Genomic DNA, 13364 nt, shown 5'->3' on the forward strand with positions numbered 1-13364 from the left:
CAGAGTTGGAATGTGCAAGTGAGTACACAGACCATCAAGGAGTATGCTGCAGTTGGCCTGCACTATTTGGAGAAGGAAATGGCAATGCATTCCAGTATTCTTGTCTGCAAAATCCCATGGATGGGGGCCTGCCAGGGTATAGTCTATGGGGTCAAAAAGAGTCAGACATGACTGAGCGACTTCACTTTCTTTCATTTCATTTTAAAATTTATTTTACAGGTTTCATTTTCTAAATTTTATAATATATATATTTGATTGAAGTTAGTTGACTTACAATGTTTCAGGTGGACAGTAAGGTGATTCAGTTATATATATTCACATGGTATTTTTCAGATTATTTCCATTTTAGGTTATTACAAGATATTGACTGTAGTTCTTGGTGGTGTATGGTAATCCTTTGTTGCTTCTTGCATATCTGTTTTTGTTAATTGGAAAGTTAGCATTCTATTCATACTTCTATTTAAAAATTTATGGTACATTCCACCTCAGAGTTACGCTACACTGATAGTGAAAGGTTGATGCCAGACTCCCACCATGGCCTCATTAAAACTAAATGGAAACAATGGCAATGTGAATTGTGGGAAGAAGTATTGAGTCTCCTTATGTTACTGGCGGGCTTCCCTGGTGACTCAGAAGATAAAAATCCACCATAATGCAGTAGACCTGAGTTCGATCCCTGGCTTGGGGAAGATCCCCTGGAGGAGGAACTGGCAACCCACCCCAGTATTCTTGCCTGGAGAATCCCCACTGACAGAGGAGCCTGGCAGGATGCAGCCCATGGGATCACAGGGACTCAGACACAACTGAGCGACTAGGCAGAAGCACCATGTGACTGGTGGGAGGACACATGACTGCAGCAGTCGGGGAGTTGGTAACACTTACCATTCAAAGGGAGAGCCACGCACCTCTGGCTCTGACTTCCTCTTGGATCTGTTCCTTCGGCTCTAACCCTTGGGCTCTGCTGTCTGTGCTTAGTCATGCTGGCTCTTTTATTACAGAATGTTGCCATGAGCTTGTAATAGAGGAGAACCCATTCTCAGGCTGGAGAAGTAAATGGCAGCACACTCTAGTGTTCTTGCCTGGAGAACTCCATGGACAAGGAGCCTGGTGGGCTACACTCCATAGGGTCGCAGAGAGTGGACGTGACTGAGGGACTAAGACTATTCTCAAGGCTCTGGACTTGAAAGGTATGACACTTTCCCATTCGTACAGAGATAAAAAGTTGGAGAACAGACAGAAACTTTTGTCTTGTTGGGGGCTTAAAGGGATATTATGACCTGACCTACATGGAAAGCTTCGAGAACAAAGGATTCCAGCATTAAAAGTTTTCCACAGTGGAGTGGACATAAGTATGGCTATGGCTGATCCGTGTTGATGTATGGCAGAAGCAGTCACAGCATTGCAATTGTCCCTTCATTAAAAATAAATGAATTAAGGGGGGAAAACCTTGCATCAGGAATTCTCTGGTGGTCCGGTGGTGGGAATCGGCCGGCCCATGGAGGGGACACAGGCCCGATCCCGAGAATGGGAAGATTCCACATGCCAGGGGGCAGTTAAGCCTGTGGGCCACAAGCCCATGTGCCTAGAGCAGGTGCTCCACAACAATAGAAGCCACGGTGGTGAGAGACCCTGCACACAGCAAAGAACAGCCCCCCTTCCCGCAACTAGAGAAAGCCTGTGCCCAGCAATGAAGACCCAGCACAGCCATTAACTAATTAATTGAAAGTTGGCAACAGCCAGCTATACCTCCTCCCCTTTTAGAGTGTGTGTGTGTGTGTGTGTGTGTGTGTGTGTGTGTGTGTGTGTGAAAGTGTGAGTTCACAGGTGGGTATTTAAGCTGTATACTTCTCTCCTCTCCTTGGAATTTTCTTCCCCATAGGCTGGGGTTCTTTACATTCAGTAAACACTGTTTGACCATCCCTCCCCTTCAAAAAAAGCACACCTAACTCTGATAAGATGATTCCTGGGGCACAAGTGCACCATCTCGTTAGTCTGCTGGCTTTCCAATAAAGTCACTATTCCTTTCCTGAAGACCTCATCACTCTGCCCAATGACAAGCAACATGAGGTTGGACTCAGAGCACATTCATGAGACATCAGCAGAGGTGTCGTTCATTTTAGATGAAATCCATAGACATCACTCTCATAATTGATATCTGTGGTTTAAAGGAAGATATGCAGATGGCCAACAGGCATATGAAAAGATGCTCAGCATTGCTCATTAGTAGAGAAAGGCCAACTGACACTGCGATGAGGTACCACCTCATACCGATCAGAATGGCCATCATTAAACAGTTGATGAATAATAGATGCTGGAGAGCATGTGGAGAAGAGGGAAACCCTCTTACACTGTTGGGGGAGTGTAAGCTGCTACAGCCACTGTGGAAAACAGTATGGAAGTTCCTCAAAAAACTAAAAACAGAGTTTCCATGTGATCACACAATTTTCCAATCCTGAGCATATACCCGGAAAAAAAAACTATACTTTGAAAAGATTCATGCACCCCTGTGTTCACAGCAGCACAACCCACAATACCCAAGACATGGGAACAATCTAAATGTCCATCGACAGATGAATGGATAAAGAAGACGTTGTATACGCCTAAACACACACACAATGGAATACTACTCAGACATTTAAAAAATGAAGTCATGAGATTTGCAGCAGCATGGATGGACCTGGAGATTAACATATAAGTGAAGTAAGACAGAAAGAGAAAGACAATTATCATGTGTTATCACCCATATGTGGACTCTAAAAGGAACATATCAATGCAACAGGAACAGACTCACAGACATAGAGAACAGGCTTGTGGTTGCCAAGGGGGAGGGAAGGATTGGAGCTTGGGATTGAGCAGATGAAATCTATTTACACACAAAATGAATAAACAGTCAGATCCCACAGTATGGCGCAGGGCATTCTATTCAGTATCTTGCCATAAAGTATAATGGAAAAGAATATATGTGTCAAGCTGGATCAAGTTTGCTGTACAGAAGACATGAACTAACTTCAACAAATTTTTTTACTTTTAAAAAATGTGTGGTTTATATATCTGCAATGGTTGTGCAGTAAAATGCACAAGCTGAAATGACAAAGAATACAGATCTATTTTGAAACATGATATTAATGAAATACAAGGAAATTTTAAGAAGGGTGACTGTATTGTTACTCCATTACATACATAATGATCAGGAGGAGACCAGATTTATTACTTAGGGAGCATCACTAACGTTAACAACCCACCCCCAGCAACATGGTGTGGAATCACTGCCCTTACTGAGGTTCTTTCTTGTCTGTGAACAAAAGCAGAACCGGGTGTATGTCTGCCTTTACAGACCTGAAACGGCTGGCCATTTTTTCCTGGTTTGCAGTTGATTCTTGTGGACACCCTGCTCACTCAAGCATTCTGGAGTTTGGAAGTCTCTACTTGACATATTTTGTGTTCATTTGAGTATGTAGTAAGCAAGGTTGTCCACCTTTTCAGGCAGAACAAGTCCCCCTCCCAAAAAATGCCACCGTGATCTTTACACACATTATCTTTGTGTACATGTGTGGTCCTTGGATTGGAAAGGACGCAAGAGAGAGAGACAGAGAGAGTGTATGTGTGCAAAGTTTCCACTCATAGTTCAGAAACATTTCAGATAAAGAAGAAGAGTCAGGGGAAGACAAATATCACTTGATATCGCTTATTGGTGACATCTAAGAAAATGAACTTATTTACAAAACAGATTCACAGAGAATGACCTTACAGTTACCAGGTGGGATGGTGGGTGGGGGGAGAGATAGATTGGCAGTTTGGGTTCGACATATACACATGGCTATATTTAGAATGGGTGACCAACAAGGGCCTACTGGATAGCACAGGGAACTCTGCTTACTATTCTGTGACCACCTAAGTGGGAAAAGAATTTGAAAAGCAGTAGATACATGTGTGTGCATAACTGATTCACTTTGTTGTACAGCTGAAACTAACAGTTAGTTTCTTAATCACATATGCCCCACTATAGAATTTTTTTTTAATTTTCTAAAAGCCATAATACACATGTCTCCTTCTCTTATAAGAATGCAGAATCAAAGTCTCTATTAATGAGTCTTTAATTGGCCATCTGCACTTAGCCTTAGATACGAGGTGGGTACATGTGATTTCTCTTCTGCAAAGAGTTAAGGTTAATGACATCTATCATGAGCTTAGGAAAAGGATCTTGCATGCTATACACTGAATCACTGTTTCTACTTCCTGACGGCAGCAAGACCTGTTCCAATCCTCCTATGTATATAGTGTTCAGGGAAACAAAATTGATGCTCAGGTCATGAGGTGACCTCAGTGACGAGGCTCAGACAGACTTCCATCCCTGGCGTGAGAAGAGGCTGCCCATCTTCCCCTGTGACATGCACCAGGCTGACTGTATGAACAACACCGCCCGCCTTCCGCATCCTGTGACTCAGTCAGCTTTGCTCAGTCCTGCCTCCTGCCTCACAGAAGCAGAGCCATGTGGCCCACACTCCTCAGCCTCCTGAGTCTCGGTGAGTCTGGAAAGACCCTATAGGAGAGGTTTATGGTGGAAATCGGGGGTCTTCACACCACTGACCAGGTTCCCTGGATGAGGGTGCAAGGAGCGTGGGGTCCATCGGGACAAGCCATCTCTGACAGGCTTTTCCTTCTAGGATTCTGTGTGAGTCTGAGGATCTGGGCAGCTGTGGGTGAGTCCTCCCCATCCCTTACTTCTGTGTTGAGCAGAGAAGGCAGGGCTGAGGCAGATGACGGTGGGGGGGCGGGGTGAGACCCCTGTCAGTACAGTGAGAGCCGCGTGCCCTATGGATCCGAGGTCTATTGGCTTTGATACTCATCTTTACTCTCCCCAGAGGTTAGCCCGGCTCTGGACTCTGGACCTGAAGGCACAGTGTGAAGTCTGGGAGGTGGGAGCTGGGCCCCCTGAGTGCCATTTCTATCATGAGAGGGGAGCAAGGGCTGCAGCCCACAGACCCCTCTCCAACAAGGTGGCATCTCCAACCGGCCCTTAGCAACAGGATCTGCAGGACCGCCGCTAGACCTGACCCCAGGGGAGGGGCTGGGCATCAGGCAGGGCCACCTGGACCTGGTCACACATTTGATGGAGGCTAGCTAACAAAGGAGTGAGGTTCATGGTTTCCTTCCTTCTTTTCAGTCAAGTGGCTTTTTCTCTTCTTAGTTGTGTTACTGTTAGTCACTCTGTCAAGTCTGACTCTGTGACCCCATGGACTGTAGCTCACCAGGCTCCTCTGTCCATGGGGTTCTCCAGGCAAGAATACTGGAGTGGGTTGCCATTTCCTTCTCCAGGGGATCTTGCCAGCTCAGGGATTGTACCCTGCTCTCCTGCATTGCAGGAAGATTCTGTACCATTTGAGCTACAATAAATGCAACAGGGAAGTCCTTTCACTTCTTTTCCATGCATCAATTTCTCTGTGGTGTTTTCTTTAGCCTGCATCATGCAGCTTGCAGGATCTTAGTTCCGTGATCAGGGATCAGCCTGGGCTGTTGGTCGAGAAATTGCTGAGTCCTAATCACTGGACCGCCAGGGAATCCCCAGTGTTTTGTGTTTTGAGAGAAAGTTTCTCAAAATTTTGTCAACCCAGGGGATGATTCTTCTCCTGAGAAGAATCACTTCTGAGAATCACATTCTTAGAATCTCCATGATGTCTGTCCTGGGTTGACTGTGTCTCTGTCTGTCCCCAAGCCCCAGGTGTCCTTGAGTATCAGGGTGATGCAGTTTAGGGGAGAAGAGATGGAAGAATTGAAGGGGAAGTGCCCATGGGGGCAGGGGGGAGAGGAGACTGTTCCTATTTGCCTCTCAAAGCCTGTGCCTCCTTCTGTCCTAGGTGAATATGACAAGCCCTCTTTGTCAGCCTGGCCAAGCCCCGTGGTTCCCTTAGGACAGACTGTGACTCTCCGGTGTCACTTCCGTTCTCCACTTAAGAGATTCAGACTGTTCAAAACAGATGGGACCAGTTTGTCCGAGCTCCAGGGAAATCATTTCAACAACTTCACCCTTGGCCCAGTGACCAGAGAACATGCTGGGTCCTACACGTGTTCTGGATTCTCCAGGTTTCTCCCTCTGTTTTCCAGAAAGAGTGACCCCCTGCAGATTGTGGTCACAGGTAGGAGGGGTCCAGCCAAGCCTGGGACAGCCTTCTATGCAGGCAATCCCACCCTAGGTCCAAGTTCCTTATGTGGTTCAAGACTTAGTGATTCCTAGCCAGAAATGAACCAGGAAAGAGAACCCAGTCTGAGAGTTTAAACTCTGGGTGTTGAATAGATGGGGTGCCCAGCTCAGGAAGGGAGACTCCCTCGGCATTAGTTAGACAAGATTCGGCCACTGCCTGCCAGCAAAGGGGATGGGGAACGACCCTGATCCAGCACCTGCCACGCAGTAGGGAGCTGTAGTCCCCGATGAAGGAGCTGGAGCCCCAGGGAGGAGTCTCAGGAAAGTCCCCAGAGGCATGAGATGGGGTCAAATGGGAAATGTTCCCTTTTCTCCACCTCCATCCCAATGTCCTGCCAGTCATCACCCACATTCTATCTGAGTGTGAAGGGAGAGAGGGTATGCATCCTCAGAACCACCCAGCTCCCCACCACGCATATTAGGGACGGGATGAAGCTGAGAGCAAGGCAACCCACTCCAGTATTCTCACCCGGAGAATCCCGTGGATAGAGGAGCCTGGCAGGCTATGGTCCATGGGGTCCCACAGAGTCGGACATGAGTGAAGTGACTGAGCATGTATGCATGAAGCTGAGAGCAGATCCAGCAGCTAAAGAGTTTAGAATAAGCACAGAGGAGGCTGGAGGTCTTGAGCAAAGAGAAAGAGAAAAGCATGAGCCAGAGCCTGAGAACAAGGCTAGAGAGAATGCAACAGAACACACAGGAAGGGTATTGGCTTTGCTGGTTCATGGGGACATTTTTCACACCTTCAGATGTCAGGGGAAGCGCCGAGGCGGGGTGACTCACTGAAGCTCACAACCTCTTTGCTCCTAGGTGTGTTCACAAAACCCTCCATCTCAGCCCACCCAGGCCCCCTCGTGAAGGCGGGAGGGAATGTGACCCTTCGCTGTCACTCACCGCTGTTGTTTGACAAGTTTATCCTGCACCAGGAAAACAGCACAGGGCATTTCCAGACACGGGGAGAGACGTTCACTGGCGGGCATGCTTCAGCTGACTTCTCCATTGGCCCCATGACCTTAGGGAGTGCGGGCACCTACCGATGCTACGGCTCTCTCAGCCGCTCCCCCTATGAGTGGTCAGCCCCCAGCGACCCCGTGGACATCGTCATCACAGGTGAGTGTGTCCAGACCAGTCCCTTCTGCTGTCTGTGTCACAGAAGGTCTGGTGTCCAGTCCAGCATCAGTACCGGGAGACAATGACAGGTGTGCAGAGATGCTCACACACTCGGGAGAGGGAACAAACCAGAGAGAGAGGAGGTGTGAACACGGAAGGGAAAGAGAACAGAGCACCTGCCCTGTGCTAAAGAGAAGACACCGCCGGTGACATAGTGAAGCAGCAAGAATGTGAAAGAACGAGCAATGGAGAAAGATGTACAGAGCAGGAACCCCGGCAGTTCCCGGCTCAGGCACCAATGATGGTTGCTTAAGGGGCTGGCTTCCCGCCTTCATGTCAGAGCTCCCTTCCTCTGTCAGGAGCACTGTGGTACCAGACGCCCTTGCAGTCTGGCCCCTGGGTGATCGAGATGGAGGTTGACACCCTGAAGTTGCTCAGCCTCGTGGTTTAACGCGTCCTTCTGCACAAAGAGGGGGGAGTGGTCCCTGCCAACCCTCCCCACTAAGGAGTCCCTTTCAGCCCCTGGGAGTGGGCAGGGCAGCACTGAACACTCCTTCAAGTTTGAAGTGGTCAAAGATCCTGTGACATTCTGGCAATTTCCACCACATAATGTCTGCTTCTGGGTCAATACCATGTTTTCTGATGGTCCCAGCAGTAGGTAGTAGGTTCTGTTTTTCAAGAGCAGCCCAATCTGATTGATTTTTAAATTTTCTTTTTGCTTTTTTGTTGAATTCTAGTCAGTTTAAGATGCTAATTCCTCTTGTACATTAGAGTGATTCAGTTGTTCATATACATATATTTCTTTTTTAAAAAATTATATTAAATGGCAATCCATTTTAAAAATTATTTTTTAAAAAGGATTTTAAATGACAATCCATTTTTAAAGAATGTTCCCCTGTGCCGGGTATTCCTTGCTGTGGGGCTTTCTCTCCTGGTGGTGGGCGGCCTTCTCATTGCAATGCTTCTCTTGTTGCTCACTTCAGGCTTTAGTCCTAAATTTAGGACCAGAGGTACATTGTGCTCTAATATCAAGGTCTCCTCCTTCAAGGTCTGTTCAAGAAACCCTCTCTCTCAGCCCAGGGAGGTCCCATGGTGAGGTCAGGAGAGAACGTGACCTTGCTCTGCAGCTCCGAGCGCACCTTTGACCAGTTCCATCTGCTCAGGGAGGGGGAGAACCTTGGGTGCCCACTCGCTGGAGGGCGGGGCCCCCATGGAGCACTCCAGGCCGAGTTCCCTCTGGGTCCTGGGACCCCAGCCCACAGCGGGGTCTACAGGTGCTACGGCTCCTTCACTCGCTCTCCCTACGCGTGGTCAGACGCCAGCGACCCCCTGCTCCTGTCTGTCACAGGTGAGGACCCTCCTCCTGGCCCAGCTTTCTTGTTGCTCTTCAGTCGCTATGTTGTGTCCAACTCTTTGTGACCCCGTGGGCTGCAGCATGACAGACTCCTCTGTTCTTCACTATCACCCCTTCGTGGATCACAGCCTTGTCCTGGTAAAGGGGCTTGTGTAACTCAATGAAGCTATGAGCCATGTCGTGCAGGGCCACCCAAGACAGATGGGTCATAGTGAAGAGTCCTGACAAAACGTGGTCCCCTAGACGAGGAAACGGCAACCCACTCCGGGATTCTTGCATTGAGAACCCATGCTTTACAATATAGTAAATGAGATTGCACTAGGCAAAAAGTCCATTTGGCTTTTTCCATGACATCTTACTCTATCACTGAACTCTAGCTCAAGGGCTCCATGCTGGTGTCAGGGGACCTTAGGGCTTCTGGAGAAATGGAGGCAATGAGAACCAGAGAGGAAGAGAGATGGTCGATGGCATCTCAACCCTCTTCCACCTCCTGTATGGATGCTCCTCATCAGAGTCCTGTCTATCCAGGAAGATAAAGAAAAGGGTCAGGGTAGACCCAGGAGGAGGAGAGGCTGGGCTGCTTTGGGAAGATCAGAGATTGCATCTGCCCCTTGCTCTTAGTGCTTTCCCAGAAGCACCTCTGACATACAGGTGATTTCCCAATTAAGGAGCATAGATACTCATTCCTGGAGCAGAGAGAATGTTTCTTGCTTACAGCTGTCTTTCATTGTCAGACATATCCTTCCCGCCTCCTTCCACCATCTCTTCCCTAGGGTGGAGGGTCTACTCAATGCATTCTTGTGGAGGGACCAGAAGGTCTCCCCTCCCCCATCAGTGCTCTGAGGGATGACAGAGTAAGGACAGGCAGGAGGTCAACATTCCAGAAAGAATAGTCCTCATTCAGTGGGTAGGAGGAAGGTTACTTGCTCACCCCTTCTGTCTTCTTTCCCCTAGGATCCACTACAACTACTTACCCATCAACTATGGACCCACACACCACAGAAGGTAAGCAAGATGGTCTCCTATCTCAGCAAGTTTCTGAGAAGACAGAGGGTTCCTGTGTGAGTGTTGGTTCTACCACCTCCCATTTCTGTGACTTTGGGCTCCTCGACGTCCCTGTCATGTCAGCATTTGAGACAGTGGTCTTCCTAGAACCACAGGGGCCACTGAGCTTCTTATGCTCTGTGACTGGGAATGTCTAAATTACACAAAGCTGGTCAGAGTGACCTAACCCAATGCTTAAAGGAGATGCTTACCCTCTCTCCACCAGGATCTTTGGGGATGGATGTAGGGGTGGGGGCAAGGGGAGAATTTTAGGGAGCACCTTAAATGTCTGTTATTCTTCTGTTAGTGTTTTATGAACTAAACATTCCAGAGTTCAGTTATAAAAGTGTCATGTCTCCTTGAGGATTCCATTCCAGGTCTATGTGGATGGAGGGGAAATGCATTGTGGATTAACGTGGTTAATCATTAAGGCATTCATGCAAAAATGCCATGCCTTGTCATATGGGGCAGCAGAGAATAACTGTTTTGATGCCTGGGGGACCTTGGTTCAGACCTCAGCTGGTCCTGCATGGCCTCTTTACTTCATCCACTGCTAGCATCTCTCCTGGATGCTTTGGTACCTCCTGGGAAGTGGAGACCATAACTGATCAGGTTGACAGATGCTGACAGTTTGACACAAGGTTACAATACATCCAGTGTGTAGGGGGACAGCCTACTCAATGAATAACCAGACCTTCTTCCATTTGCTTGTTGGCAGAAGCAGGGCTTCCTCAAGAGCGCTCCAGCATGCTGTATGTTGTCCTTGGGCTTGTCATAGCCTCCACCTCTACCAGCTTCCTCTTCGCTGCTCTTGTCTGTCACTGGTGTTCTACCCAAAATCGTAAGTCTGAAGGTGGTGAGCTCAGCATCATCTGACCCAGGGGGGAGGTGGGCTCATAGCAGAGCATGGCGTTTTCACTTTCTGAAGGTTAAAAATTGATTTCCATCGTTGTAATCCCTGATGGAACATCTTCCAGAGACCCATGGAACCCTGTTCTTTTTATGAAAATATGTGTTGATTTATTCTTGGCTGCATCAGGTCTTGGCTGCAGCATGCGGGATCCTCACTGCGGTGCTGGGGTGCAGTTCAAGGCTCCAGAGCTCGCAGGCTCAGCAGTTGTAGCATTGAGGATAGTTGCTTCAAGGCATGTGGGGTCTCAGTTCTCCCACCAGGGATAGAACCCATGCTCCCTGAACTGGAAGATTGACTCTTAATCCCTGGGCCACCAGGGACATTCCAAGCCCTGTTCTTCCCTTCAACTTCAACAATCCATTTTTCTCCCCAACATGATCTTGGGAATCTGCTCATATGTAGAAGAGGATGGTCCATAACAGAAGACCTAGGATGGGTCCCTGGGTTTGCACAGGTTCCTGAGATAGTCTGCAAATGGCTGGGCTTGTATATAGAATGTTTTGTTTTGTTTTGTTTTTCATTTAGTGCAGTGGACAGGCTCAGCAACCTGGGCCACACCCTTGCCTTTTTCTGGCTTTGTTGTCCCAATCAAAGTTACGGAGGTCTGTAATAACTGCCTCCACCCCGAAGAGCCTTGACCCTCTTCCATTCACAGATGTTGCCATCATGGAAGGAGAGCCCAGGGAAGACAGAAGAGTGAACAGTGAGGTGAGTCCTCCCAGCCCAAGCCCTTGCCATAGCCCGAGCCCCTCCAATGCCCAAAGCCCCAGCTTACGAAGATCACGTCTCAGTCCATCATTCTCACCTCTCTCCTCTCAGGACTCTCCAGCAGAAGATGTGATATACGCTCACTTGGACCTCGGGACCCTCTCTGAGAGACGGTTCACTCCCATACCCCTGAAGCCCATGCACCCCTCTGCTGAGCCCAGTATCTATGAGGAATTCAATGTAAACCAAGACCATGCTGGCCCCTGACCTGGCCCCATCCTCTGAGCACACAGTGTTACAAATCGAGGACCTTGATCTCTTGTTAAAGGGGTTCCTCATGGACACTTCTCCTCCAAAGCAGCCCAGCAGCTCTGAGGTGAGGAGTGGAGTCTAGAATTATAGTATCATCTTCAAAAATCCCACCACCTCTTAATAATCACCTGGCTATTCTAGAACTCTATTGTAACTATCTCACTGTTTGGGGGAGATGCTATAATCAATCTCACATACTAGGTAGCTTATCATGATCACCCTACTTTTTCTAAAATTCCAATAAAGCATAAAAAATTTGCCAGTTGATTCTTCAAATTGTTCAGTTTAAAATAAAACAAAACCAATAAAAGAAAACCCCTCTATTCAGTAACCTTTTACAAGGGTAAACTTATTTACAAGACTGAAACAGACTTGTAGACTTAGAGAACAAACTTAGAGTTACCAGAAGGAAGGAGTAGGGGGACAGATAGATTGGGAGTTTGGGATTGACATGAGCACACTGCTATATTTAAAATAAAATGCTTTCCATGAAAAAAAAACGATGATGCTATTTGGCAAAATAAAAAGATGAAGTATACTCTGCTTGATATAGCCAGTATGGTGCCACTAACCATATGAGGCTGAATGCATGCATGCTAAGTCGATTCAGTCATGTCCGACTCTTTGCAACCCATGGACTGTAGCCGCCCAGGCTCCTGTGTGCATGGGATTCTCCAGGCAAGAATACTGGAATCAGTTTCCGTTCCCTTCTCCAGGGGATCTTCTCGACCCATCGAACCCAGGTCTCTCATGTCTCCTGCAATGGCAGGCGGATTCTTTACCACTGGGCCACCAGGAAGCCCCTTCAGTGTTTTAAAAAGAACAAAGTCGGAATAAATAAATAGATAAATAAAAGCACACACACACACACACACACACACACACACACACACACAAAGAAGAATCTTGAAAAAAATAAATAAATAAAATCAACTTGAACATCAAAATAAATAAATAAAAAGAACAAAGTCCTGTCTTTTGAGAACATTGATTGACTTGGAGGGCATTATGCTTAGTGAAATAAGTCAGACAGGGAAAGAGAAATGCTGTATGTTTTCACTTATATGTGGAATCTAAAAATCAAAATAGGGATTTCCTTTATGGTCCAGAGAATAAGACCCCCAATGCAGGGGGTCAAGGTTCAATCCCTGGTCAGGGAACTAGATCCCACAAGCTACAACTAAAAAGATACCATGTTCCACAACTCACATCTGATGCAGCCAGATAAACAAAAATAAGTATTAAGAAAATAAAAATAAATGAACAAATATAACAAAAGAGAATCAGACTCACAGACTCAAAGAAGAAACTAGTGGTTACTGGAAGGTAGAGGAGAGAGGGGTGCGTGTGAGGGGCAGCAAAGCATGTAGAGTGGATTAATAAATACCAATAACCATTTATAAAATAAATAAGTCACAGGGTTGTAATGTCCAGCACAGGGGATATAGTCAATATTTTATATTATTTTGTACTGTGTGTAATCTATGAAAATACTGAATCACTATGTAATACACCTGTAACTAATATAATATTGTAAGCCAACTATACATAATTTTTTTTAAATTGTTACATGTTCAAAGAACTTCGCAGTGCATACACACAGGGAAAAGAAAATACAATATAGGAAAATCCATAAACTAAAAAAGAAATCATGAAATTAGCATTTTCAATAAGACATTTTTACTGCAGATGTCATAGAGATGGTTGAACATTAAAGATAAAAT

The 13364-nt window shown here is 46.8% G+C and overlaps 1 protein-coding gene across 1 annotated transcript; it reads left to right on the forward strand.

Moving 5' to 3' along the window:
• Positions 1 to 4376: 4376 nt before the first annotated feature.
• Positions 4377 to 11971, forward strand: LOC110134912 (putative killer cell immunoglobulin-like receptor like protein KIR3DP1). The gene is made up of 9 exons (XM_020889628.2): positions 4377 to 4523; positions 4665 to 4700; positions 5856 to 6134; positions 7010 to 7309; positions 8358 to 8657; positions 9618 to 9668; positions 10426 to 10548; positions 11276 to 11328; positions 11440 to 11971. Exons 1-9 carry the CDS (start codon positions 4490 to 4492, stop codon positions 11593 to 11595), a joined length of 1332 nt encoding a protein of 443 aa, XP_020745287.2. The 5' UTR covers positions 4377 to 4489; the 3' UTR covers positions 11596 to 11971.
• Positions 11972 to 13364: the final 1393 nt, after the last annotated feature.

This window comes from Odocoileus virginianus, chromosome 20 (genome assembly GCF_023699985.2).
Source record: "Odocoileus virginianus isolate 20LAN1187 ecotype Illinois chromosome 20, Ovbor_1.2, whole genome shotgun sequence".
Classification (NCBI taxonomy): Eukaryota; Metazoa; Chordata; class Mammalia; order Artiodactyla; family Cervidae; genus Odocoileus; species Odocoileus virginianus.